This window comes from Drosophila innubila (assembly GCF_004354385.1).
Source record: "Drosophila innubila isolate TH190305 chromosome 2L unlocalized genomic scaffold, UK_Dinn_1.0 5_B_2L, whole genome shotgun sequence".
NCBI classification, from domain to species: Eukaryota; Metazoa; Arthropoda; class Insecta; order Diptera; family Drosophilidae; genus Drosophila; species Drosophila innubila.
The window spans coordinates 5,712,793-5,739,784 of NW_022995373.1; the positions used below are offsets into that span (position 1 = coordinate 5,712,793).

Below are 26,992 nucleotides of genomic sequence, written 5' to 3' on the forward strand. Positions count from 1 at the left end.
ACTCCGAAAAAAGGACAAAAACAGAACAACTGTTTTAAGGGACAGAAAAACAGGACAAGTCTCAAAATTTCAACTTTTTCATAGTTTTAAGGTACACACGAATAAGACCATGCATCAGTTTTTTTTGTTATTGTGTGCTAATCTATGTTGAAAAATAAAATCAAAGAGTAAGAACCTAAACAAAGAAAATATATGATTTAAGTGTTTTTCAATACTTTTAAAAAACTTGTAAATAGCTATGAAAAAAAAGAAAATTGACAACGGAGATTTGTAATAGGCATTACTGCAATTGTTAACATCGCAACCAGCCCTATAAATCACGATTCCCGAAATTTGGGCAAACTTTTTTTATTCGTTTAGAAGTAAATCGAATCAACTTTAACATGGATACCACTCACTTATTTATTTTAATATTAAATAAATATTTTAGGCGAATATTTCAACGTGTAGCAGAAATTAAAAAAGGACAGATTTCCGGATAGGGAGTGTTTCAGAAAAATTCAGGCAAATTAATTTTAATAAGGGACAAATCTGTCTGATATGGCAGCACTTTTCTGCAAGCAAACTATTATTAAAAAGTCTAAGAAGAAACAGTTTTTACACTTTCTATTGTCAATTTGTGAATTTACGTCTATTCAAAAAGATTCAGATTTGAATCAGTTGTAGGAATACCCCTATTGAAAATTCGTTTTATTTTCGCCAAAATTGACTAATGTGAGATTAGGAGTGAGTTTCTTAGATATTTTACAATGAAGACCGATATTGATTTATCGATACATCGATTTAGTTCTCACAACTCTAAGCCGATTTAGTTATCAAAAGACAGATGTTTATATAGTATTTCTTCCGAAATTGCTGTTTTCTTAAAAAACTAGACAATAAGCATGGGTATGTATAATGTTAAACGCTTTGTAATGCTCTATGTGTTTGTTCGAGTGTTTCTCAATTTTGTTTGGAGTCTTCCGACACAAGATTTTGATAAAAACATAATGACATGCATCGATGCATAGATATATATATATATATATATATATATAGTAAATGGTTAAATACAAATGTACATAAGTGTGTATGTGATTTGAACAAATATGTATAATAATAAAATATGATATAAAAACAATATCTTTTTTAGGTTGCAATGACGTCGCCTCAGTTGCGAAACTGGAAAAGCACTTGGCACTTTTAAAAGAAGAATACACCAAACTGCAGCGCAGCCATGCAGAATTGGAAAGAAAGTATAACGAAGTTGTTGCATCAAGCGATATTGAAGCAACAGGAGAGTTTAGTAGTTTTGTGTCGCGACTGGCACTAACGGCATCTTCGTTGTATGGTCGTTCCACATATTCGGATCTAAACATCAAAACCAATACAAATGGGACACTTATGCCTGCACATAAATTTGTGCTACATGCTCGTTCCGAAAAGTGGCGTGACGAGGTGTTGGCCAGTGCCAAAGAGCTGGACTGGAGTGATCTGGATGAAGATATAGCAACAGCGCTCTTGCGTTGGATATATACCGATGTTGTTGATCTACAACACGACCGACTGACATTGGGTCTTTTGCGAGTCGCCCATCGTTTCTCTTTGCCTGCCCTCCTCGGGCTCTGTGAAAGAGCATTGGTGTCTTCAGTTGGTGTCCGATCGTGTGTGCGTTTTTACTGCGTTGCCGAAGAAGTCGGTGCATCGGCTCTGTTGGAGTTCTGTTCAGGTATTATATCCACGCACTGGGAAGATTTGACACCACAGGACTTTGAACACATGTCAGGACCACTACTCTACAAAATGCTCAAAAACAAAACAAAGTATCCCCTACATGCGGCTGTCAGGCTGCTGCGAGAAGATGTCGTCTTTTTGTGCCTTGTTGAAAATGATACTGTGGTAAGCAAAGCAAAACCTTAACCAAAATTAAACGATACCCATAAAATGCATGCTGTTTATCTCAGCATTTATTTTTTAAGATAGGCGAAAAATACAACTTCATTATAAAAATACCTTACGTACCAGACGCTATTAGTTTTAGCTGGACCTTCTGCCCTAAAGTGAACTATTCAATGAGTGGGAAATTAATTACTTTTATTCTGTGAATGTGCAATTCTCTTATGTCGAATTCGACATTCGTACTCATTCAAAGCGAAAAAACATGGCAAACCATTTTTTTATTTTGACAAAAGGCGAAACTTATAGCTATTGATTAGCACTATAATCAAGAATGCCAGTGCCAATTTGAGAAAATCTTTTTCTGAAAGCTTATGAATATATCTGTAATTAATTTTTAAATTTAAACCAATAGTTTTAGAGCTATTAATTTTTTAATTAAAAAAATAATTGTTTTAATATTTTACGAATTTTCACTTTAAAATTCTAGATAAACTCGAAAGAAAATTCTAACATTTTTGTTTGTTTATTTACACAGCTATATATATTACGCGTCATTTAATATACTAACTTTTGAAATCTATGGAGATATGGCTAAATTATTAGCATATATGAACAAACCTACATACATAGCAAACCTGATTTCAAGTGAAGGTTGAGTTTCGACCGACCGATGCTATATTTTATAGTGCTCCGATTCCAACCAAACTTGGTCCCGTTGTATAAGATGATACGAAATTGATGAGTAGAGATATTTTAAGAAAAAGAAAAGTTTTTCTTACTAAAGGTTGATTTTCGATCAATCAGTACCTGTTGAATGACATGATACCTTTTTATAAAAATGTGCAACTTCATGCCGTCTCTGGCTGGCTCTCGATAATCACAATTCTTAATATAAAAGCAATTATACTATTTTCGTTATTGCAAAATACATTTATTTTGGAGCCATGAAACGTAAACAAACACAGAATAACATCACGAAAACTGTTGCTTGTCGTTAAGTATCAGTAATCTGTATAAAGTTTCACATTATTTGTACGCTAAATTTTTTGTGATACCGATACCAAAATTTGTTATTTTTGGTGATACAAATTACTGACTGGGCTTTAACTATTAATTTTCTTCTAATTTTTAATGAGATTAATGAGAAATTTTTATGGGCAACGCCAATATTTTGAGAAGCTGGTACCCTACAAAACTTATTGTTATTGAAAGTACAAATTATCTCCAATCGGTCTCCAATTTAAAATCTTTATATGAAAGTAAAGCCGTTATTGTTTAACAGATATTGGTACATTTACGATTACGATCACAAAAGTCTTATCTTAGCTGTAATATACAATACATATTCGAGATGCTATTGTCACCAGCTTGGGATGCCGTTCACAGTGACATGTAGTGAATAAGTTAGTAAAAACACGCCCCCAAAGCCAAAAATTCATATCTTTGAAGCTATTCGAGATTAGAAGCAACGAACTTGTTTAAATTTCGTCATGAAATGTGTAACGCATTATATTAGGCGTAGCCACATATATTTATACACAACACGACGAGCTGAATCTATACATGTTATATCCGTCAATCCGTCTGTATTTATGCAAACTAGTCTTCACCAGAACACATTGAAGAAACAATTTAACTTCGCTGCACAAAAGTATGTAAATTCTACAATGTACAAGGTCGAGATTAACGCCTCAAAAGACCTTTTCGACAAAGAGTGTTTCAATTTTAAGATCCGAAGCCCGCGGATGATTCCCATGGAACACGAAGTCTGAAAGAGTCCGTGCCTACTCTAGTACATGGTACATAGATGTGTTGTTGTGTACAAGGCCAATGTTAATTAAATCTGAATATTTTTACAACGAAATTATGAATAAGTAGATTTACTGTTAGCAAGAACTAGAAAGAATGGGGAAAGAAATAAAAAATGCTCATGTAACAATATCATAATTATTTAATAACCGGCTCATACATTTGTGTGTTATATCAAAATTTAAAATGATATATTTCATAAATTATCACAACAATGTAATCTCCATATTGAATACATTATATCTTAAAATTTGACTGCAAAATATCAAACGTCGAGTAGTCGAATGACGCTGATTAAGATAATAACGCTTAACAAGTTTGTGTTCAACCTAAAGAAACTTGATGAATTGCACAATTCACCACGACAATAACAATGTATGTTTGTTGATCCCGCCAAGTTGTTGGCTTGGATTTCTGTACAACCTTCCTTGTATACTTCCTGCACTAAGTGTTCCTGCTCCCACTGTTTATTGCGAAATACCTGGCAATATAAAATATATACATAAATAATTATATTTGTATATGTATGCATGTTATTCATACCTGAGTAGTGTTCTTCTGCTGAGCACAACCTCTAGTAACGGTTTCTTGCTTCTGTCCACTTTGAAGATGTAATATGGAAATTGTCTTCAAGCACATCGTGGAATATGGACATTGCACCATATAATGAGATGACTCCGTGAATTTTGAACACAATGGTGTAACAACTGTGGCATTGTCAATGAAGTATTTTTCCACAGTTACTGAGCATTTGTAGCACTGTAATACATCTGAACACTTTCCTAAAAATTATATAAAATTTTTTTAATAGCATGTAATTAAAGTTTATGGCGCTATACAAAATATGTAAAATGTTTGTAAAACCAGAACTTTTTCTATTTACTACATATTAAACACTTTTACAATCCGTGTGTCTCGTTTTCTCTTAAAGCTCTCAAAAATATCTTTCTAACGATATATAAAGCCTATCTGTAGCTTAATACTGAGGGAGTAAACATTTAAGCGGGTTTTAGCGTATCCAGTTGTCGGATTGGGATGACCGGGGTATCATTTGACGCGTACTTTTGATAAAAATATTTAAATAGTTTTACCGAAGTGCTTCCTCCGCTGCAGTCTTTTAAATGTTAGCCCTCCCACTTGTTCGCCCTTATCTCATGAACCAGGTGAGTTAGTAAAAGTCTAAGTATACCATTAGTTAGTTAAAACTATCGGTATATAAATCGGCCTGATTTTCAAGTAGTAGTAAATTTTCCATACTTCCTGTACGCACCCATCGTGATGCATTCGTTCATAGCGTGGATTACTGTCCGCAGTGAAATATATACTTTTATATTTAAAATATAAAATTATGAACCTCGGGAAAAATGTAGAATGGTCCACTCAATATATAATTCATCCTATCTCTGAAATAACGTACATTCTCATTCAAACGGATGTTGTTTAACGCACATCGAGCTATAAATTGAATTATCGCTAAGTTATAATATTCTTATCATGAGTGAACTCTGTACTTTTACATTTTACATACAAAAGAGGGTTGTCCCAGAAATACATAATCTGACGTAAATATTTATGTCGGTTAAAAGACATATTTATTTTGACAAAATGTAAAATTAAATCTACTCATAATTTGAACTAACTTTATAAAGATTTTAACATCAATGAAAAAGGTCATTTAAATCCTGTTTGAATGATTAAGTACCATTAAGTACCAATTACAATTTTTGACGTCGACGTAGAATTGAGTCAAATTTTTAAAAAAAATTTCTCGGGCTTAAACAAAAAATGTTTTAATGCGAAAAGTAATTCTAATAGTGACTGCAAAAAGAACTATTCCAAAATCTCTTTGCTAATATTTTTTATGATTTTTTGAAAGTTGCTAAAAATTACTATTTTAGCCACTTTTTCCTCCTTTTCATTAAAAATTTTTTTGAGATCTTCCCATAAAAAAAATCATACAAAATATAAGCACAGAGATTTTTAAAAATTCTTTTGTTACTAAAATCTTCATAAAGTTAGTTAAAATTATGAGTAGATTTAACTTTACGTTTTGTCAAAATAAATATGCCGACCACTGTATATTAAATATTTAAGATCTGAGACAATGAAGTTAAAGCATATCGGCAAACATAAGTTATTATCTATATTGTGAAAAATTATACCATTTATTATATTCATCATTTCTGTTTGCCACTCTTATATTAACGTGTTAAAGTACATCAGGAAAGGTGTAACTATTATAGACATCGTTGTTAATTTTAATCTGTTTAAGTGTGAAATTTTTAAATTGTTTATCGTTCCTATTTGTTTTTTGCTTATATTTTCAACGATAAACATTGAATTTCACAGTAGACTATTTAGAAATACCAACCTAAAATTGTGCCAACAGCAAACAAAATAAAGCCTTGGAACAGCTTAGCACAGCCGCAGTCGCTCCTCATTTTGAACGTATGTTTTAGTATGCATGTATGTTGTATGTCTATCTACAAATAAACATATATAAATGCTTGTAAATAAGTGAAAGCATCTGATGAAAATGTATATTTTCCACTCAAATCGTGTTATATGTATGGATGTACGCATAAATATACTTAAAAGCACTCATAAATAAAATTAATTTAATCTGGTTAGAGTGTGTGTACACACTTTTCTTTGATTATTAGTTTTGCCTTGCAACTAATAGAATGTATGCATATACACATACATATGTACATATATATAATATATTGTGAGTGAAGCTCGATGTTAAAAACAATTCGCCGGTATGGTGAAAGTGCTGTTGAATTAGTATATTTATGTGTATACACACATACACATACATAAGTTCATTTATACACGCATACATATATATGTATTTGTCGGCTTTCTTCACGATTTGAGATAATTTAACATATTTTTATTCCACAATTTAGAAACCTCACAGTTAGTGTAGATACATATGTATGTACATTAAATGGGTACATTCATGTGAACAACATCAAATTTAAACAGACATTGAGATATTTAACACGCACCACTGTTAATTATAATAGCGCAGCGATTGCTCGCTCGCAAGAAAAGAGAACAGACTGACAATCATGGTTGAATGAACATATAAGGTGACGCAAAACAACGTTCGTGTGCGGATTCTCATAATAGGTTGACGTCACATTTATCAGGGTTGCTAACATACAAACCATGTTTAACAAATTTATGTTAGAGTTTTATTTGCAAAAATTAATAATTAATATTTTATTGCGATTATTAATAAAGATTATTATAAGCCATGCAATTGTTTTTAAATGTATGAAAATTGTATTAATTGTAAAATCACACACCAAACAGAGTAAAGTGAATTATGCTTATCGATAACAACCGAAAGAGTTTTTGTTATTCCAAAAATGTTTTTAAGCTATTATTTTTCATCTAATTAACGCAAATTAAAAATAATAATAACATTTAAATTTTAACTCATAAAATAACTCTTATCTATATATGTAATAACAATGTTCAATCCGGTTTAGTTAAAAATAAAAATGTATACTTTATTAATTATACGGAAAATTCGAACATTCGTTTTAGAGAATATATCTAGACTAATCATAAAATGTGTCGGCACGAATAGCATACCTCGGCTGTGGTATTTTAGAGACGGAGTCTGCTCTTAAGTAAACAAAGATCTTAAGGGTCGCTCTCTTAAGATTAACGATTAAAGTTTTATTGATCACTGCGAACGACAGTGCGCGCCTGTGACGAAAGAGCATGAAGGGTGCGAAAGACGACTAGCAATATATTCAACTAAAATGGAAAGTTTGCTACGTCTATCCGGACAGATCGAGTTATATCTTAACTAACAAATATACGTACTAATGCCTTGTCCTCACTGAAACTATATTTCTCCCTATATATTTCGTATGAGAGCTAGTAGTGGGCGAATAGTACATTTCGAGTAAATGTAATAGCATTTCAATGAAACTATGCGATATTCATCGTTTATGATTCGATATTTTGAATTTTTTTAGGATATCGAGGAAGTATTATCACTGCGGACGGCAGTTCGCGCTAGTGACGAAAGCAGCACGAAGGGTGCGAAAGGCGACTTGCAACATATACAGCTAATTTGGAAAATTTGCTATGACTGTCCGATCAGATCTAGTTGTATACCGACCAAAAGGTTTAGTCGTAACTTACAAAATGGCATACTAAATCTTTTCTAATTCACCTGGGTCATGAGATACGGGGGTGTAAGTGGGAGAGAAAAAATTAAAATGATTGCAGCTAATGGGACTGTTGGGATCTTTTGGTTAAATTTTTTTGTTTTAAAAATTTTAATTAAATACCTCGATCAAACAAATCCGATAACTGGACTATTTAAGTGGACTTCACAAAATGAAATGAAAAGTCTGTTTGTTTGTCCGTTGGCAACAAAGCGCTAAAGAAGCTCAGATGTAATGATGGGGATTTATTCCTTTTCGAAAATTTAGAAATGAAAACCGCTAGTTTAGCGGGAAAACGTTAAATCCCGCTAAAATTGAAACCTCAACAGTTTTTAAACCATAAAAGCTACAGATATGTCCTATATATAATTTTAAAGGTGTGTTAGAGGGCTTTAAGGCTTACCTTTAACTTATCTTAAGTACTCAGGTAACATTTTACAGGTGAAATAAGGTTTTTTAGCTTACATTTTGGCGATTTTTGACATAACAGCTCTAACGATTTTTTAGTATGTTGTAGAACGTAAAATTTTGAGTTTTTTGGTATATTAAACATCAATTTTGGTTGAGGGGCTTGGAAGATATTACCTGTTAAGTGAATATATACATTGTTCTATCGGTCGAAAATCACGTTTTTGTACGAAAAACTTTTTGATTTTATTAAATATCTCAACCAAACTAATACAATATGCATTTCACTTGGTTTTATATATCCTGGCCAAAGTTGGTTCTAATCGAACCACTATACATATCATATAGCTGTCATTGGACCGATCGGGCGAAATGCAAGCTTAGTATGAAAAAATTTTTTTTCATAGTAAGTAATGGTCTCCGACAGTAGAGTATGCTCGGCTGTAGCAGCGCGAGCGAAGCGATCAGGGGGCGGAGCCCCCTAATTTTCTTTATAATTAAAACAAAATTTTTTTTAAATATTCAACAACTAAATTTTTATATTTTACTATTTGCCTGCTTTAATAATAAAGTTACAATGTCAAAAGCAAAAGCAATTGAAAAAATTTCTGATATCCCACAAAAAAAAACCTCTACAAAAAATTTCTGATATCCAATTTTGTGACGAACAAAATTGAGTTAAATATAAAAATTTTAAATAAAAATATAAATTATTAAAATAAAAAAAAACGAAAATTGGCATTCGGCACTGCGCAAAAAGTAATTTATATGTACAAAGAAGCTCATCCTTTTGCGCACAGTGCACAAATTAAATTTTTTGTTTTTGTTTTGTTATTAATTTATATTTTTATTTAAAATTTGTATATTAAACTCAATTTTGTTCGTCATAAAATTGGATATCAGAAATTTTGGGGCTAGAAATTGCCTTCGTCACTAGACTTTTACCTCGTGTAGAGGTTTTTTTGTGGGATCACTAGATTACACACAAATACAATAAATAAATGGCGCCAAATTTGAAAAGATACAAAAAGTAATGGTTATAACTTATAATTCTAATCTTTATGAATATGTTTACGTTCTTTAACTAAAAATCCCATTTTTCATATTTGTGTATCAAAGCGCTTAAAAAAAGCTTAGATTATATGATGGGGGATACAGATATATCGTCTACGTTATATATATCGTTGGTAAGGTATGCTTGAGGACGTTAGGCGTATCCTTAAACTTTTATTTAATATCGTTTTTCACAAAATTGGATATCACCAATTTTGAGGCATGGAAAGACTTTCGTCATTTGAATTTTACCTTTTTGCGTGCTATATAATATAAGTGGGTATGTGCAGTACACATGATACTTCCCTATTCATAAAAAATTAACCTTGAAGTATAATGTATTTTCACTTGATATTAGACTTGAATTCACATTACTTGTGGGGCTGTTTCTGTTTGTTTGTTACAATTAACAATTATTTTGTGTGGTATGTGCCTTTGTATTTATAGCTTAAATATAGTGTTAATGTGATAACAATAATTATAATTGTCGTTAAAGTTATATTTTAAAATGTATTATAATGCTTTGTTTGTTCTTATACAATTTCTTTTGTTTGGATATAGTTTAGTTACGTGTTTGTTTACTAAATAGCTTGTGTGTAGTCTAACATGGCACTTTTAAATAAATTTTCTTTTAATTGAAGCGAATAATTAAATGCTTTTAATTTATTATTGCCTTCTATTAATATTTCTTTATTTAAACATTGTGGATTACAATTATTTTTTGATAATTCCATGCTAACATTATCAGGCACAGAAGACAGTACCGTATATACTCTTGTTAATTTTATTTTATAATATATAATATATATATTTTAACCAATCTTTTAACCAATGTCCAACATTTACTTCGATAAGGGATGCGAATTTCGAATAGATGTCTATACAAGACAAGATTTGCTTATTATATAAAGCTTAAACGTATTTTTCTCTAGAATTGCAAGTTTCTATCCAGTGGCAAGTCCACCGAATGTCAACTATCACACCTATAATTCATAGGAACTAAATAAAAACAACCAACAGTTGCGTCAAGAATTTGTACAAAGAACTATGAATTAAATAGAAATTATCCTAGCACTTCCAATCAACCTGTTAAAAGACAACGCAAAAGTTTAAGCCATCAAAACTGTTATATACACGAATTTTCTGAAAATTACAATGTATTACTAGGCATGAACTATCTTGAAAGTTGCCAGCAACAATCAGTTACAAAGAAGAAATTGTAATTCTAAGCTTTTATCAGCTCATCATGAGATACAATCATAATGACTTTATAAAGGACACGACCGATCCTTGATCAGCTTTTATAAAAAATTTTGCAATTGAAACTTAAAGAAAGCAATCAATAAACATTCGAACATCTTAGTAAGGAAAATATAAACAAATTAACTATAATCCTATATTTGCTTAGCGCCATATAGATAATACCCACAAGCTTATGACAAAGAAGTAGAAAAACAAATCAAATAAATGATAAAACAAAGAATAATCCAAAAATCAAATTGTCCTTATTGCTCACCAATTTGGATTGTACCATAAGAAAAATGACGCATGAGGAAAACAAACATTTACAGTAGACGAAAAATATCCTAATCCGGTAAATGTTAATATATTAGACAAACTTTAATACCAAGAAGCTTTTCATCAGATTCAAATGGATGCCGATTCAATTTGATGCCAATTTTTGACTTTAAAATACTCCTGCAACATTTCAACCTAAAAGGATTGTGAATAGCGAGGGTATAAAACTAAATCCGACAAAGGTCAACGCTATTAAAAATTTCGCAATACCAAAGTCAACTAAAGAAATTCAGTCATACTTAGGTTTGCGGTTACTATAGAAAATTCAACATTGCAAACATAGTCAAACCAATGACATTAAAATTAAAGAAAAAGCCAATAACACTAGGTAACAGCCCCAAAATAAAACAAAACGAACGAAAAACCCACTTTTTTGAATAAATTTGGGGCCCCAACGACAAAAAACTTTTTTTTTTAGAATTTCTTAAAAATCAGCCATTTTTTCTTACTTGTTAATGACAAAACCGATTTTCAAAAACTTTAAAAGAAAGCTACTATAACCCAGATTACCAAATTTTAATACAAAATAGTATCGAATGCCAAACTTGTAACATTCCAAAACAGAACATAGAGACACAAAGTTTGAACAAAATTCTAAAATTTTGAATCCTGGAAAAAAATAAATTATAGATTTTTATATGCTAGATAATAAACAATTCTTGTCTTGTATAGACATCTATTTCAAATTCGCATCCCTTATCGAAGTAAATGGTAGATATTGGCTAGAAGATTTCCTACGGTCTGAAAAATTGTTTTCGTACAGTCCTTCTCTTTGTGCTACCTTTTTTAGTGTTGTTCTGTTGTATTGTCATGTCTGGCAAGATTAATGAATATTTTGTCCGGTAGTTTTCTAAAAATTGCATCTTTAACGATATTATTCATGGCATTTGTGTATAAATTAATAAATAATAATAATCTCCGTCGTAGTTTCTCGAAAAACGTCTGCGTCTTGAATTCGCCAATGAGAGCATTCTTAAATCCTGTTCAGGCTGTGATTGTGTCAGTTGAAGCACACGCTGCGCTGCCCCACTCGTGCGCATCTCAATGGCTGAATATTTAAAGCTGTGTTGTCGGACGTCTTGGCTGGGATACTGTTATAACATGGGGAACGGGAATTTGTCCGAGAGCTTGATTTAGGTGAAGCTCGAACAGTTCCATTACAGGTGTTGGTACCATTGTAATATGTTTTTTATTTTCATTGTTGATATAGTATGTGGCCTGGGATATTTATTATCCTTTAGTGGTCACAAGAAACACAAAGTTTGTTCACGTTTGAATAAGCGAAATTACTTTTTTTTAGTACTTATTTGAATTATCCGTTATCAGAAAATTGCTTAGTACGAAAAACTTATTTGTCAATATTACTCGAGAATGCTCAAAACCTTTACTTTTTCTGAAAGCCAATTAATATATCTGTAATATATTAATACACAGTCTAAGATTTTCTTTTTAAAATTTTTTGACTTTAAAATTCTACGAAAACTAAAAAATATAATTACAAAAGACTTAAGTTAATATTATTAGCTGCATTAATTAGGTGTCGTTTAAGATATGGTTCATTAAAAGTTTGGCATTCAAATTTGTCAATCACGACTAATGATGACAAATGTGGGCGCATCTCTAAAAACCGCAAAGAAAAAAGCCAAATTTTTAAAATTAAAAAAAAAACAACACCAAAATCTATCAACAAAAAGTGGGGTTTGTTTAATAGCCAAAATGTTCAAATTTGTTGCATAGTGAAATTAGTAAGTTTGCGTGAGCTATCTTTGGAAACAAAAATTAACCTATTGTATGAAAGACTTTATTGTTATTTGAAATTGTAAAAAAAATTGAATCTGCTTGCTTCATTCAATTTATGAAAATTCTTTAGGATTAGCTTGTATTGATATTTTTTTTATATTAATATTTCGCTTTTTTTATTTTTCAGCTACCAGAATTGGTTAACAGCTTGTCAGAAAATGGACAGCTGCCATTACAAATGGCATTATCTGCGAAAAATATTCCCATTGCTCAGACTCTTGTGAAAAACGGATCTGCTAATCTAAACGCATATGATGCTAACGTATGTAATTAAGTAAAAATTATCAAGCCGTGTTAAATAATTTCAATTATAATTTTCCACCAGGGATTAACGCTGCTTATGGACGCTGTTAAGAGAGCTGATCATTTTGCAGCCGATTTTCTTTTAAGCCAAAACTGTCTTGTTGATCCTTTGTCCAGGTATTCGCCACCAAACTTATAATATATAAGATATATAATATTTGCTTGATTGTTTAAGGCCTTCGTCAGATTCTGCACTTCATATTGTATGCAGCTACGGAACCAACAGCGATCGTAACGAATTATCTCAAATGATCGATATCGGAACGAAAATTTTGCATCGCAAGCCGAATGTTAACATTCAAAACCTACTGGGCCAGACACCACTTCATATAGCGATCACTTTCCGAAATACTGAAATGGTAAATCTGCTGCTTGATGTGCCTGATATAAACATCAATCTACACACGAATGACGAAAAAAGTCCCCTCGAATTAAGTTTAACATTATTTAACGAGGAAAGCTTTAGCATTGCTTCAAAACTTTTGAAGATGGGAGCAAACCCCGATCCCTTAAAATCAAAAACAAACGATAGCCTCTTGCAAGTGCTTATCCTGAACGGAAGTGAATTTGAAAATGCTGCCATATTCTTAGCTGACTTTGCTAACCTTGATCACCTGAATGACAGTGGGATGACCGCCATTCATCTTGCTGCCAAACAGAATATGCCGTTACTAGCTGCCAAGCTTCTAACGGCAGGAGCATCGCCAAGTGTACAAACGAGTACTGGAGGCATGAAATCGCCCCTGCATATTGCTGTTGAGGTAAATGCCCTACAAGTTCTTGAGGCGATCTGCAATTTTCGAAAAGATGACTCTGAGCCAATTGATTTCAACTGCAAGGATGATTTTGGTGAATCACCTCTCAGTCTTTGCTTAGCCTTACACAGAATGGAATTGGCACCAATACTGATCGCAGGAGGAGCAGATGTCAACGCGAGGAATGGCCACGACTTGACTCTGCTACATCAATGTATTCTTAACGGTGACAACGAGAAAGCAATATTTTTACTGGATCAGGGTGCCGAAATAAACGCGCTTACCGGTAAATATACCATTTCAACTGAGGTCGCAAAAATTGTTCAACACCTTAAGAACTGAATTAAATACCACCTTTAATTCTGTTCTCTATTTTCTGCTGTCATTGCTAGATTTGAAAAATTAATAGACATTGCAAAAAAATTAACGACCAATATTTTGTTTGTGTTTTTATATACGTTTTCGGTACTTAGCGCTCTTAGTTTTCAAAATATTAATTTTCTATCAGCGTGGCACAAAATTCTCTTCCAGCCAAACAAAACCAATTTTCGTATTCACAGAATGAAATTACTACTATTTCTTTGTGCCGGGTTTAGCAAAACAACCCATCCAAATTTTTCAACTTTAAGTAAAAATAAGCAAATGTTTTAATTAATTAAGTTACTGCTCCGACACTGTTCTGTTTTTGCTTAACGCAAAACATATAATACAAAAGCACAGAGTAAAGAAGTGGTGGATATGGTTCCGATTAAATTTTTTTTGTTTATGAGGTGAGCAGGCCACATTAAACATAGGTGTCGACTGTTGCTTGCGATTTCAGCTGCTTAATCTATAAAAGAGAAAATTAATATGGTTATAAATATATTTTTAGGTGAACAAAAGTCAGCGCTACAGTTGGCTATAGACTGTCATTTGCCCAAAGTTGTAGATGCGCTTTGCATCAAGGGAGTAGATCTTGGTACATTGGATAAAAATGGAGATCCACCATTGTGGACAGCATTGGATTTGGGATACGAGGATGTGGCACAGATTTTGATACGTCATGGAGTTGATACCGACTGCTGGAGTCAAGGGCCTGAAGGCTGCCAGCAAACGCTTCTTCACCGTGCAATCGATGAAAACAAAGAGTTAATTGCAATGTTTCTCGTTCAAAATCAATGCGACTTAGACTCGCCCCGTCAACTGGGACCCAATGGAGAGGGAAGCGACGAAGCACGTGACAAAGCCTCGCCCTTACATCTCTGTTGCCAATGGGGCTTAACTAAGGTTGTTCAAGCGTTAATTGATCACGGTGCTAATGTAAACGCTTTAGATGTTGACAACAAATCGCCAGCGCACATAGCTATTGAGAACCAACATGAAGATATTATAAATATTCTTCTCTGCCATCCTAGTATTGACTTAAAGGTTCGAGATAAATCCGGACTCACGCCTTTTGCAACTGCTTTGGCCATACGGAATCACAAAGCTGCACAGCGCATTCTCGAACGGCTTCCAAATGCAGCTGAAATTATGGATCAGCGAGGACGTAACTTCCTGCATATAGCTATCATCAAAGATGATTTAGAAAGTGTCCTTTTCTTGTTGGCCATATTGGTGGACGTAAACTCGCGCGTACATGACGCATATCAATCAACTCCACTTCATCTAGCAGCTGCATCGAAAAATGAAATGATTATTCGCAACTTAATTTTAGCAGGCGCACGAATCAATGAACGAGATGCTGTTCAAAAGATGCCTCTTCATATAGCTATTGAGCGTGGAAACATTTCGGCTGTCTCAGCGATGATTCAAAACAACGCTGACTTTGACGCAACTGATGCTGATGGAAACAACGCTCTCCATCTTGCGGTGCACGGTGGACAGCTGGCGATAGTCCGAGAACTGTTAACGGAATCGCGGGTAAACGCCGAAGCCACCAATGCAAAGGGTCGAAATCCTTTGCATGAGCTATGTAGAGTTGGCGAAGACAATAACGGAGCAGCAATTTGCGAACTATTTTTGGAATGTATGCCAAAGTATCCAATTAACGTTCCTGATATGGACGGAAACACTCCACTGTTACTTTCATATATGCGAGGTCAAGCACCACTTTGCAAGGTTCTAGTGAAAGCTGGCGCCTGTCTTGGGGCTCAAAATCGCGAAGGGATTAGTATTTTCAATTACAAACTAGCTACTGATCAATTGCTAAGCAAATTGCTAGATCAATTGCCAAAAGAGTCCCCGTGGTCGGAATCTGAGTTGTGCCAAGATTGTGGTTCAAAGTTTTCACTTACCATGAGGAAACACCATTGGTAAGTACATTACTTTTAAACTGACATTGTAAAGAGATCGAAAAATTTCATTCGATATTCTTGGTAATGATTGTGCTTCTGATTTGATTGTAATTACACATGATTGTTTCCGTTATGATTGTAGAAATTACAGTCTTCAAATTAAAGCAAATGAATGAAATATGTTATTATTGATGGCTTTTAAAACGACGTCAGTCCTTAAAAATATACTGTTCGAAATACTTACAATTTACCGTTTCTTTTACAGTCGCCATTGCGGGCGAGTTCTTTGCTCTAAATGTTCAAATAACGATGTTCCCATTCTTAAATTTGGCATAAATAAACCTGTACGTGTTTGCAACATCTGCTTTGATGTTCTTCATGGAGGAAGTTGAAACGATTTGGAATACATATATAATATGCCATTAGGCGATATTATTAGGTATGTATTAAATATTTAAGTTAACCATAAATTCATAATACATTTAAATTTAATAGAAGTACTATTTTTTTTTTTAGGTTTGCAATTGTACAGAAAAATAAATAAATTAGCAATAATAAATAAAAAAAATAATTAGCAATAACTCACTCATTAAAATTATTTTTGCAGAATTGGAAATCAAAACTGAACTCCGCGGAAAACTATAACAACAATCGTGGGATTGTCATCTTTTATTCTATTGCAGTATACATTATTCGTCAACCAGTTATCCATTGAATGAATATCGTTTTAACTCAGTTCGATTCGAAGCAATCGTAATTAAAAATATTTGTAATTTGAATAACCCAAATTATTAACTTGGACTATCAATAAAATGTTATTTATACGAGTACTCGTACTTTATATTTTTTTAAATGTACTTATATAATAAGCAAATAAACAGTCGTAATATAAATAAAGCCATTTGCTATTAAAATATCGGCTGGAAATTTTAAAATTTATGTTATAACATATAAATTAACAAACAATGGGGGCATTCAGCCGCTTATTTTTTATCACCAAGCATGATACCTGATTACTACTTTTCTCATTTAGCAGGAAATTTGTAACAATCAAAATGTTAAATTTTGGTATCACAAAAAATGTATCGTAAAAAAAAGGTGTGATACCTGACTGTCCGATCAGATCAAATTATATACCGATCGAAAGGTTTAGTCCTAACTTACAAAATGGCGTACTAAAACTTATGCTAACTCACCTGGTTCATGAGATTCATGGGTAAGTGGGAGGGGAAAAATTTTAATGGTTGCAGCTAATGGGGCCGTTGGGGCCTTTTGGTAAAATTTTGTGTCTTATTTTATTCCTTATTTTGAATTCAAATTTGACAACTAGCTCAAAAGATAAATAAATTTGAAATTTTTAGGGGACTTCTCAAAATGAAATAAAAAGTCAGTTTCTTTGTTTGTATCAAAGCGCTAAAAAAGCTTAGATCTAATGATGGGGATTTATTCCATTTCGAAAATCTAGAAATGTATGTAGTTTAGTGAAATATTTTAGCCAAATTGATAGAATATGCATTTAAGTTAGTTTTATACATCCTGACCGAAGTTGGTTCATGTCGGACCACTATATCATATAGATGTCATAGGACCAATCAGGCGAAAATCAAGTCTTACTGAAATGAGAAATGAAATATGTCATAGGACCGATCGGGCGAAATCCAAGTCTTAGTATGAAAAACTTTTTTTTTCATAGTAATTACGGGGTCTCCGACAGTAGAGTATGCTCAACTGTAGCAACGTGAGGAGGGGGCGGAGCTCCCAAGTTTTCTTTATAACTAAAAAAATTTTTTTAAATATGAAATAAATTCATTTTAAATATATAAATAAATACCTCTACACGAGGTAAAAGTCTAGTGACGAAAGCAATTTCTAGCCCCAAAATTTCTGATATTCAATTTTGTGACGAACAAAATTGGGTCTAATATTTTTATTTAAAATTTTTATATCAAACTAATGTAGTATATGAGCTTCGGATCAATACGTGCTTGCTTCAAGCAATTGAAGACCCAGGAGAACTCATGGAAATTGGATGGATACGATTGGATTGGATACGATGACACGACATATGCTGGGTGCATGATCCAACGATGCCTCCGTCGACTTGAACTGTCTCCGTATTTGTATTCATGGTATTGGGCCTGGATGTAGGGATAAGTATGTACATTGTATATGTGGAAAAATTTGAACATTTATGCTGCCTCTATACGTGTAAGGGTTGCTGATCAAGAGCGATATATGGCCGTTATTTTTATACCCGTTACTTAAAAAATAAGTAAAAGGGTATATTGTATTCGTTGGAATGCATTTCACACTGGGCCAAATCGCGAAATATTTGGCATAAAGTCGAAAAATGCAGATATCGATTTGAAACTTGGCATATTTAATAAATATAGCTAACAAAATATGTAATAAAATTGTAAGTTCATTTGACCACCCCTACCCTGAACTCCTACCATATAAGCCCACATTGCGGATACGTAGTCTTCATGTAAAGAAATTGAGATTTTTAGTTATTTTTGTTAATGTAAAATATGAAATCATATAAATATTAAGTGAATTGACCTGTACATGAAGTAATTTAAAAATTTGAGCAAATTTTCCTCATACTTCTGTCAAAATACTTATGCCCACCAGTGTACATCTACATGTATTTATACAAATCGTTCATATAGTATATTCTTGTTTTCTAACACGAAAAAGCTGTTTCGGGACGTACAGGAACCGAAACCGATATTTGTTTCCGTTTGATTCCCTGGATTCCCTTTATTAATAATTTATTTACACTTGTTTTACTTAAGAATTTTTAAGGAAGGATAAGGGAAAACTACAAAATTATACTCTTTAAATCGAGCCAACGAAGTACACTTTCTCTAAAATTTGATAGCCACGCAGTGCATCGGACGCGGTCGCCCGAGATACCCAAATCCATTTCTCAATATTTACTTTTAAATATTTCTTATTTCCTAGTGCTATAAGTGCTATACATTAGATCATAGGATTACATATTTGATTACATACTTACCCTACCAATTATATATTTTCCCTATGTAATGTGCGCTAGGTTTCACTTAACTGCTGGATTTATTTAGTGAACTAATACCGTGGACTACATTAGCACTTTCCTATACGTTTTCTTAATTCCAATGGTCAGCTAACAAGCACGTATTAAATATTTCATGTAACATAACTTCCATAAAGGGTATTTAATAGTGGATCATGGTTTGTTTTAGGTATACATAGCCTTATGATTTACTGGTACAAATAAAAAACGTATTTTCATTAACCAAAATCTTCAACAATTTTACTCAAAGGTGACTAATACATAAGATTGTATGTACTTCATATTGTCCATCTACTTGAGCTTGCTGAAAAGACTGTGGGCTACACAATGATCCAACTCAGCGACATAGTCGAACAGTTCCTCCACGCATGTCTCTGTTGTTTTTGTACGACTGTTGACACGGTCATTGCACTCCTGGTACTTGTTGTACAAGGATTCGATATGTCCTTTAGTTTGACAGGAATCCTATACAAGCACAATATAAATTATATGCATATATGTACATGGAAATGGTAAAATCCCATTGAGTTACTAAGCAACTACTTACCCTAAGAGCAGCTTGTGGGTCAACAAGTTCAGCTTCTTCGTCATCCGCCCGCACAACGGGAAGTCCCAATGATTTCCAAAAGGCCATTTTATTTACTGCAAAATTGAATGGATTTTATAATACGAACTCTAAGCAGTGACATAAATACAAATACACATGTATGTAAGTATTATGCATGCAAACATACAAATATACTGTCTTTTTGAGATATTTTTAAAAGAAAAGTTGATTGAAAAAAACTAGTGAATGCACAGCACTGCAATTACAGATATTGTTCAAGTGCTAATTATTAAGAAATTAAATAAAAACAAGTTAAAACCTTTTTGTGGATAGGAGCTGTGATGCAACCACGACGGATAGAATATTGATAGCGTTGCCAGACAGTCTAAATTGCATTGAAATGTACATCTCCCAGGCCAATACATTTACAACGCCGTTCCTTTAACATAATTATATCAGAATTAGTTAAAAACTTTAAGCTAAAATAGTTTCAACTTATTCGCTATTAAATTAAAATATTGTTATTAATAATATGTAGTTTTTATAACAATATTTTTAACAAAATAAGCCTACCTTAATAGATCGATAGGTATGGCATTGACATATCGATAACATTGATTTTACACCCCTTCGAGGCCTCGTTTTTTCTGTGTATTTTTTATTCGACTGAGTCTTGGCACTTTATATGTTGTTATATATCGGGATTTTTGGAATTTATTAGTGGCATAACTGCAATGCAAGATAAATAGCGTAGGTATAAGATTTCCGAAAAGTGGGGAAGTCATATCCCTTCGACGGAGCGATATCTGAAATATTTTGGATCCCACTTTAATAAACACCCGGACGGGACGGACAGTCTGTGCTCTGCCCGCCGACATAGTCGTCAGCCGTCTTTAGCAAGATACAATAAAAGTAAGTAACAAGAGTTGTGTTTGATTACATTTCAATTGTTGTTGCTTGTGTTTGTGTTTGTTTTTATGCTGTATGTGTGTGTGTGACACGTGCAATTCAAAACAAATGCGAACGCTTTCATTTGTATCTTTCGGAATACGTACGTACATACATACATACATATGTATATATTTATATTTTTAAAAGATTCCGTAAACGTGGCCAACAGTTTGTCTATGGATACCAGCAATAACAATTTCTTAACTAATGGCGGAGATACATCTGGGGAGCAGGCACAAGGCTATCGTGATGGTCCTGGCTTTAACCCTTCGTGTCAAACGAGAATGCACAGGAACTTTAAACTCTTGGCGGATCCACAATTGCTAAAATGTGGATCCAAATTGTACCGGTACGATGGTATGGTTCCCGGAGATCCGACTTACCCCACAATTACACCTCGCGATCCACGCAATCCCCTTATTCGGATTCGAGCTAAACCAGTCGAGCCATTAATGCTGGTTGTGCCACGGTAAGAGTTAAAGTATTTAATTGTTACTGAACTTAATTTAATACTATATCTACTTTAATTCACAGATTTGTGATCGATGCAGATTACGTTGGTCAGCCGCCTGCTATTGAAGTGACTGTCGTCAATCTCAATGACAATATCGACAAACAGTTTCTATCCAGCCTTTTAGATAAATGCGGATCCACCGATGAAATAAATATATATCATCACCCAACGACAAATAAGCACTTGGGGATCGCTCGAATAGTCTTTGAAAGCACTAAGGGAGCACGTCAGTTTGTCGAGAAATACAACCAGAAGTCAGTCATGGGAAAGGTAAGTCTTGTTAATGGATGTGGGGAGACTTTCTTTTAAAACTTTTGTATATTCAATAGATCTTAAACGTATTCTGCGATCCATTTGGTGCGGTGTTAAAGAAAACCATCGATAATTTAACAAATCCTGTAATACCAAGACCTGTAATTGCCGCCACGCCGCATTCAACGCAAACGGGTATTTCGAAAAAGGAGCACATGCATGAGTATGCTGAAAAGGAAGATCCAAATATAGTATCCAGTGGTGGCTATAATTCATTTAGTAAGAGTGCAGTGTTTGGTGAAATTGATGGCGACCGTCACAGAGAACGCGAACGCGACAGATTTCTAAATGATCGAGTACAACATTCCGTAGAAAGAGCTTATGATAGAGAACGCGGGATACGTAATAAATATAGCAGCTCACGTCATAGTCGTCATTACTATTCTCGAGGATCGCGCGAAAGAAGTCCGGAGTCAAGCAGGGATCGATTTTACAACTCAAGAGACAGGGAGCGAGATACAAGGGCATACGACTACTCCAGACCTAAGGGACGGGATAAGTTTCGAGATCGGAATAGATCAAGAGATCGCTCCCGGGACCGATTGAGGGAGAGGAGAGATCATCGTCTTAGCGCATCGAAAGAACGAGATTACCGAGAACGCGATCGTGATCGATCTATGGATATTGATGGTGATCGCAAGGATCGCAGTAGTGCTAAACACGATAAGCGGTACTCAAATAGTGAATGCGCAGAAGATAAGAATGTCGCATTATCGGCATTTAAGAATCAACAATATTATTCTGGTATTCCGGCATCTAATATAATATCATCTGATAATTATGGATACAATCAATATTGTTACACCATGGCTGATAACATGCAATCATGGCCAGGTTCCATGAGAAGGTGGCCCGCACCGCAACCAGATTCACAGCCAGCACCGCCACCACCGCCGCCTCCGGAGGAGGAAGAAAATTGGGATGATCCACAACCGCCGGCATCAGTATTCCACACAAAAGATAACTCACATTCATCAGAGTCAGTTGTTTTAAAATCACTGTCACCAAAGCGATCAAAGTCAAGCAAAAGTAATAGTAATCTTGAGACTGTTGCTGATTCGGATCTTAACACGGAAAATGTTGATTTGGACACGCGTATTGCTTTGATATTCAAAGGAAAGACGTTTGGAAATGCTCCACCATTTCTTCAAATGGATAGTAGTGATTCGGAAACAGACAAAACAAAGGCCGAGGAAGCCATTGAGGCTACTGAGTCTCATTGCGATTCGAATAGTTCACACAATAAAAAGGCGATTGAGAAGAACGTTTCGGCTTTGCAGCAACATGGAGCCAGTGATATTTCAAGTGACGATGATATTTTAAATAAAAAGGAAACGGTTAAAAACTCATCGGATAAGCCCGACACGAATGATAATAATGATGACAATATGTCGTTGTCAAGTCTGTCTTCGCATGAAGAAACGACAAAGGTATCTGCAGATTCGTCAAGTCAACTAACAACAAAAGTCATGTTTGCTGGATATACGGATATTCAAGCATCTCATCAAGGGAATTATTACTATCATCACTCAGCCTATGGATATGGACACTACCCCTCCGCCATTGGAGCAAATACAGGATTAACTGGCAAGTATTTCTCCAACAGTGCATACATGCAGTCGTCATACTTACCTGGGGTGGTTTCTGCTGATGCATTTCATTTGGATCCGTATGCTCAGACATATGGCTATCAGACTACGCAGCCTGATCAAAATGACGAATTGAAACAAAATGTTAAAAAGGTTATGAACTTTATAGTCGAGGAACTGAAACAAATCCTTAAACGAGATGTTAACAAGCGGATGATTGAAATGACAGCTTTTAAAAACTTTGAGGCCTGGTGGGACGAACAAACCGTTAAGGCTCGGTCAAAAACGTTATCTACAGTTGTTGATGCAACTCCAGTGACTAGTAACCCCGTGGAGAAAAATGTCAGCAAAGAGAAGCCTCCCGATATTAATAATTTGATTAATACCCAAAGAGAAATGCCAGATTTTCAATCATTTTCCAGCATTGGTATACGTGCCGCAATGCCAAAATTACCATCATTTCGACGAGTTCCCAAACATCCTAGTCCCATTCCCGATAAATTGGAGAGGGACCTTAGCGATCAAGAAGAAATGGTACAGCGTTCAGATTCAGATAAGGACGATTCAAATATGGGTACTTCAGATGCTCAAAATCTAAATGTAAAACGCCGCACATTGCAAAGGGATGCTGAAAAGTTGCGTTTGACAGCATCCAATGTACGATTAAAAAGAAAAGGAAGTGCCTCAAGTTTCTTTTCATCATCCACATCGTCATCATCAAATAGTGAGGGTGAAAATGATGCCGAGGAGATTGCCGATGGAGCTGAAAATGAAAGAAGTAGTGATGATGAAAGCTTTGATGAAGATATGCCTTCAAGCAATGCAAATGAAAGAGAGAAATTCTCTAAAAAGCGTAGACGTGATTTGAAGGCTACAGAGGGTAGTATTCAGAATGTTTATTCAGATTCAGATGATGATAACCAATCCATTAACCGAATACAAGCCACAAAACGAGGTCGTACGAAAAAAATTGATATTTATTCGGACACTGATGATGATGATGATGATCTGAATGCTGAACCAAAGCGAATTAATAATTCAAAATCGAAAATCATCTCAGCCATTCCATCAGACCTTGAAGATATCAGCAAGGATAGTTGTTTTGGTACGGATGAAATTGGCATTGGTTCGAAATTTGTATTAGAGTCAAAGACTGATGAAAAAATTAATAACGAATCCCGCCGCTCACCTACACCAGTTCCGCCACCAGATTACGATGAGGAAACAATACCGAGGTCCGATGGCATGTCCACACAAAAATCACATTTTGAATATGATCGAATTTATAGCGATTCTGACGAGGAGCGTGAGTATCAGGAAAAGAGGCGGCGAAACACAGAGTATATGGCTCAAATAGAACGGGAATTCTTAGAAGAGCAACAGAAAAATGCAAATGAGCCACCAAATAAAACGTTAAATATTGATCTGAAGCTTGATATTAATAAAATGTCGTCATTTGACATGCCAGAAACTCCTGATATTTCGAAACTGCCACCAACACCAGGATCCAAACTGAAAGTTCATTTGACAGAAGACTTGACACTCTACAGCAAAAATATTCAGGATGGTGATGCTGAAATCAGAGGATTAGAAAAAATTGAAGCTAGTTCAGAGTTGATCAACTACACGGCAGATATTAAGGACGAGATGCTCCTTAAACACGAAAGTGATATAAAATCTGAGGAGCTCAGTGCAGCACCATGTATCAGTCAACCAAGCGAAGTTCGAATATATAACGGAAAGCAATCTCCTGCCTCATCAGACAGTGGCTCGAGCCAAGCATCGCAGGCCAGTCAGGTGGCTCTCGAGCACTGTTATTCCTTGCCACCACAAGCACAAGTAGTCGCTTCCGGTAATGTTTCAACATCCGGATTTGATTCCAAGATTAAGAAAGAGATAGATAATACTCAGATAGCGAGACCAGGCCCAGGAAGACCGCGCAAAGATTCTGTTCGTGCTCAGAAGAAGAGAAAGGATCTTACTGGACGACAACCCAATAAAAAGATTGATAAAATTGAGTCTATGAAAACCACACTTTCTGAATTGGCCAGACAAACTTCCAACTTTGTTCCAAGTGAAATGTTTAATGCACGTGATCAAAACGAAGAAATGGTTATATTGTACACATTTCTTACGAAAGGCATCGATCTGGAGGACATTAAATACATCAAGGCAAGCTACAGCGAACATCTTCAAAAGGAACCATATGCGTAAGATTATTTTTATCTTTAATACTACCATACAGATATTCTAAATTAATACTTGTACTTTCAGTATGTTTTTGAACAATACTCATTGGGTTAATCATTGCACTACGGATAGGGCATTTTGGCCACCACCTCCCAAAAAGCGACGAAAAGACGACGAACTGATGCGTCACAAAACTGGATGTGCACGCACCGAGGGCTTCTACAAGCTGGATGTGCGAGAAAAGGCTAAACACAAGTATCATCATGCCAAAGCCAATACGTATGATTCCCAAAATGAAGACCGTTGTGACGAGCCAACTGCGTTGACGAACCATCACCATAATAAACTGATATCAAAAATGCAAGGCATTTCACGGGAAGCGCGATCGAATCAACGTCGTTTATTAACTGCCTTCGGTTCAATGGGCGAGTCCGAGCTATTAAAATTCAATCAGCTTAAATTCCGTAAAAAACAGCTTAAATTTGCAAAATCGGCAATTCATGACTGGGGACTATTTGCCATGGAACCTATCGCGGCAGATGAAATGGTCATAGAATACGTTGGTCAAATGATTCGGCCAGTTGTTGCCGATTTAAGAGAGACAAAATATGAGGCGATCGGCATTGGCAGCTCATACTTATTCCGAATCGATATGGAAACAATTATCGACGCTACAAAATGTGGCAATTTGGCAAGATTTATAAATCACAGCTGCAATGTAAGTACAACTTATAAAGATATCTAATAACTGAAACCATTACTAATTTTTTTATTTAAATTTTAGCCAAACTGTTATGCCAAAGTCATTACCATAGAGTCCGAAAAAAAAATAGTTATATATTCAAAGCAACCCATTGGAATTAATGAAGAAATAACATACGACTACAAATTTCCTTTAGAGGAGGAAAAGATCCCATGTCTTTGTGGTGCTCAAGGGTGTAGGGGAACACTTAATTAAGGTTAAATTACAAAAAATGTATATGTGCGAGTTAAATTAACAAATATTATAGATATTGGGATAACACGATATTATTTTATGTATGCAGTTACTTTAAAATAGAACATATTTTAATTTTAAGATACTGAAAATGTATATTAAATTCAGGATAACAAGGATGTTCAATAGGAAGATTTTTTATTTGTAACGCTTTCTTTGACAAAAATAGACGTAAAATATATTTGACTATAAACTGTTTTCAACACGCTGCTTCGAAATAATAGTAGCGAAATTTGAACTACCCAATTATTGACTATTATACAGTTCAATATGTCGTGTCGATACATTTTAAATGGATGTTCAGAGTTCAGAAATTCCTAAAAAAATTTATTATAGTAGCAATAGTCGTGGATTTGTAAATATATATACAAATATATCAATCAATGAATATATAAAATGTATAATAATAGAATGTGAAAAATCTGTATAAAGTTAAAAAACAACCAACGCTTGCGTGAAGTTCTTTTCCTATATGCATTATATATTAAGATTAAAATATAATGCATTAAACACTATACTTGCGTTTTTATTATATCAGTAAAAGGTTACTTGTTTTAATGCTTATTGAATAAAAGAAACTGGTTCATTATTGGCACAGATAAAGTATTTGTACGAAAAACAAAAAAAAACTTGAAAACAACTGCATTCGAAAGAGCTCAAAATACATTAACAAATGTGTTAAAAGCGGAATCCCGCAAAACCGGTTCGGTGCGGATTTATGGGCTACCTAAACTGGATATCGAACTAAACCTCTAAAATTATTTGCTTCCCGACG

General features: G+C 34.3%; 4 protein-coding genes across 7 annotated transcripts; 2 read left to right on the top strand and 2 right to left on the bottom strand.

The window, feature by feature from the left end:
* Positions 1 to 766: 766 nt before the first annotated feature.
* On the top strand, positions 767 to 16,886 carry LOC117782721 (rabankyrin-5). Of its 2 annotated transcripts, none has more exons than XM_034619750.1 (8): positions 767 to 888; positions 1,133 to 1,878; positions 12,850 to 12,984; positions 13,048 to 13,142; positions 13,201 to 14,066; positions 14,652 to 16,074; positions 16,322 to 16,495; positions 16,664 to 16,886. In XM_034619750.1, exons 1-7 carry the CDS (start codon positions 885 to 887, stop codon positions 16,446 to 16,448), a joined length of 3,396 nt encoding a protein of 1,131 aa, XP_034475641.1. In that variant the 5' UTR covers positions 767 to 884; the 3' UTR covers positions 16,449 to 16,495; positions 16,664 to 16,886. The 2 variants fall into 2 exon arrangements, with proteins under 2 accessions (XP_034475641.1, XP_034475642.1); XM_034619751.1 differs by having other exon boundaries at positions 16,322 to 16,485; positions 16,662 to 16,886.
* Positions 3,812 to 6,743, bottom strand: LOC117782722. 2 transcript variants are annotated; one of them, XM_034619752.1, is made up of 4 exons: positions 6,525 to 6,743; positions 6,059 to 6,170; positions 4,231 to 4,469; positions 3,812 to 4,168 (listed from the first exon to the last, which is right to left on the bottom strand). In XM_034619752.1, the coding sequence occupies exons 2-4, from the start codon at positions 6,126 to 6,128 to the stop codon at positions 3,953 to 3,955; spliced, it is 525 nt and encodes a 174-aa protein (XP_034475643.1). In that variant the 5' UTR covers positions 6,129 to 6,170; positions 6,525 to 6,743; the 3' UTR covers positions 3,812 to 3,952. The 2 variants fall into 2 exon arrangements, with proteins under 2 accessions (XP_034475643.1, XP_034475645.1); XM_034619754.1 differs by lacking the exons at positions 6,059 to 6,170; positions 6,525 to 6,743 and adding an exon at positions 4,958 to 5,004.
* Positions 16,887 to 19,329: 2,443 nt separating the features above from the next.
* Positions 19,330 to 20,105, bottom strand: LOC117782723 (cytochrome b-c1 complex subunit 6, mitochondrial-like). The gene is made up of 3 exons (XM_034619755.1): positions 19,984 to 20,105; positions 19,665 to 19,759; positions 19,330 to 19,582 (listed from the first exon to the last, which is right to left on the bottom strand). The coding sequence occupies exons 1-3, from the start codon at positions 20,087 to 20,089 to the stop codon at positions 19,409 to 19,411; spliced, it is 375 nt and encodes a 124-aa protein (XP_034475646.1). The 5' UTR covers positions 20,090 to 20,105; the 3' UTR covers positions 19,330 to 19,408.
* Positions 20,106 to 20,301: 196 nt separating this feature from the next.
* On the top strand, positions 20,302 to 26,734 carry LOC117782720 (histone-lysine N-methyltransferase SETD1). Of its 2 annotated transcripts, none has more exons than XM_034619748.1 (6): positions 20,302 to 20,576; positions 20,763 to 21,084; positions 21,150 to 21,399; positions 21,459 to 25,240; positions 25,305 to 25,938; positions 26,005 to 26,734. In XM_034619748.1, exons 2-6 carry the CDS (start codon positions 20,792 to 20,794, stop codon positions 26,176 to 26,178), a joined length of 5,133 nt encoding a protein of 1,710 aa, XP_034475639.1. In that variant the 5' UTR covers positions 20,302 to 20,576; positions 20,763 to 20,791; the 3' UTR covers positions 26,179 to 26,734. The 2 variants fall into 2 exon arrangements, with proteins under 2 accessions (XP_034475639.1, XP_034475640.1); XM_034619749.1 differs by having other exon boundaries at positions 20,785 to 21,084.
* Positions 26,735 to 26,992: the final 258 nt, after the last annotated feature.

Coding starts and splice junctions, on each gene's coding strand:
- LOC117782721 (XM_034619750.1), top strand. Junction 14,067..14,651: donor CGAAATAAACGCGCTTACCG/GTAAATATACCA, acceptor ATATATTTTTAG/GTGAACAAAAGTCAGCGCTA. Junction 16,075..16,321: donor ACCATGAGGAAACACCATTG/GTAAGTACATTA, acceptor TTTCTTTTACAG/TCGCCATTGCGGGCGAGTTC.
- LOC117782722 (XM_034619752.1), bottom strand. CDS start 6,128: ATGAGGAGCGACTGCGGCTGTGCTAAGCTGTTCCAAGGCTTTATTTTG. Junction 4,470..6,058: donor TGCTGTTGGCACAATTTTAG/GTTGGTATTTCT, acceptor TATAATTTTTAG/GAAAGTGTTCAGATGTATTA. Junction 4,169..4,230: donor AGCAGAAGAACACTACTCAG/GTATGAATAACA, acceptor TTATATTGCCAG/GTATTTCGCAATAAACAGTG.
- LOC117782723 (XM_034619755.1), bottom strand. CDS start 20,089: ATGTATTGGCCTGGGAGATGTACATTTCAATGCAATTTAGACTGTCTG. Junction 19,760..19,983: donor CAGCTCCTATCCACAAAAAG/GTTTTAACTTGT, acceptor TCAATTTTGCAG/TAAATAAAATGGCCTTTTGG. Junction 19,583..19,664: donor ACCCACAAGCTGCTCTTAGG/GTAAGTAGTTGC, acceptor GTGCTTGTATAG/GATTCCTGTCAAACTAAAGG.
- LOC117782720 (XM_034619748.1), top strand. CDS start 20,792: ATGGATACCAGCAATAACAATTTCTTAACTAATGGCGGAGATACATCT. Junction 21,085..21,149: donor TTAATGCTGGTTGTGCCACG/GTAAGAGTTAAA, acceptor TTTAATTCACAG/ATTTGTGATCGATGCAGATT. Junction 25,241..25,304: donor CTTCAAAAGGAACCATATGC/GTAAGATTATTT, acceptor TTGTACTTTCAG/TATGTTTTTGAACAATACTC.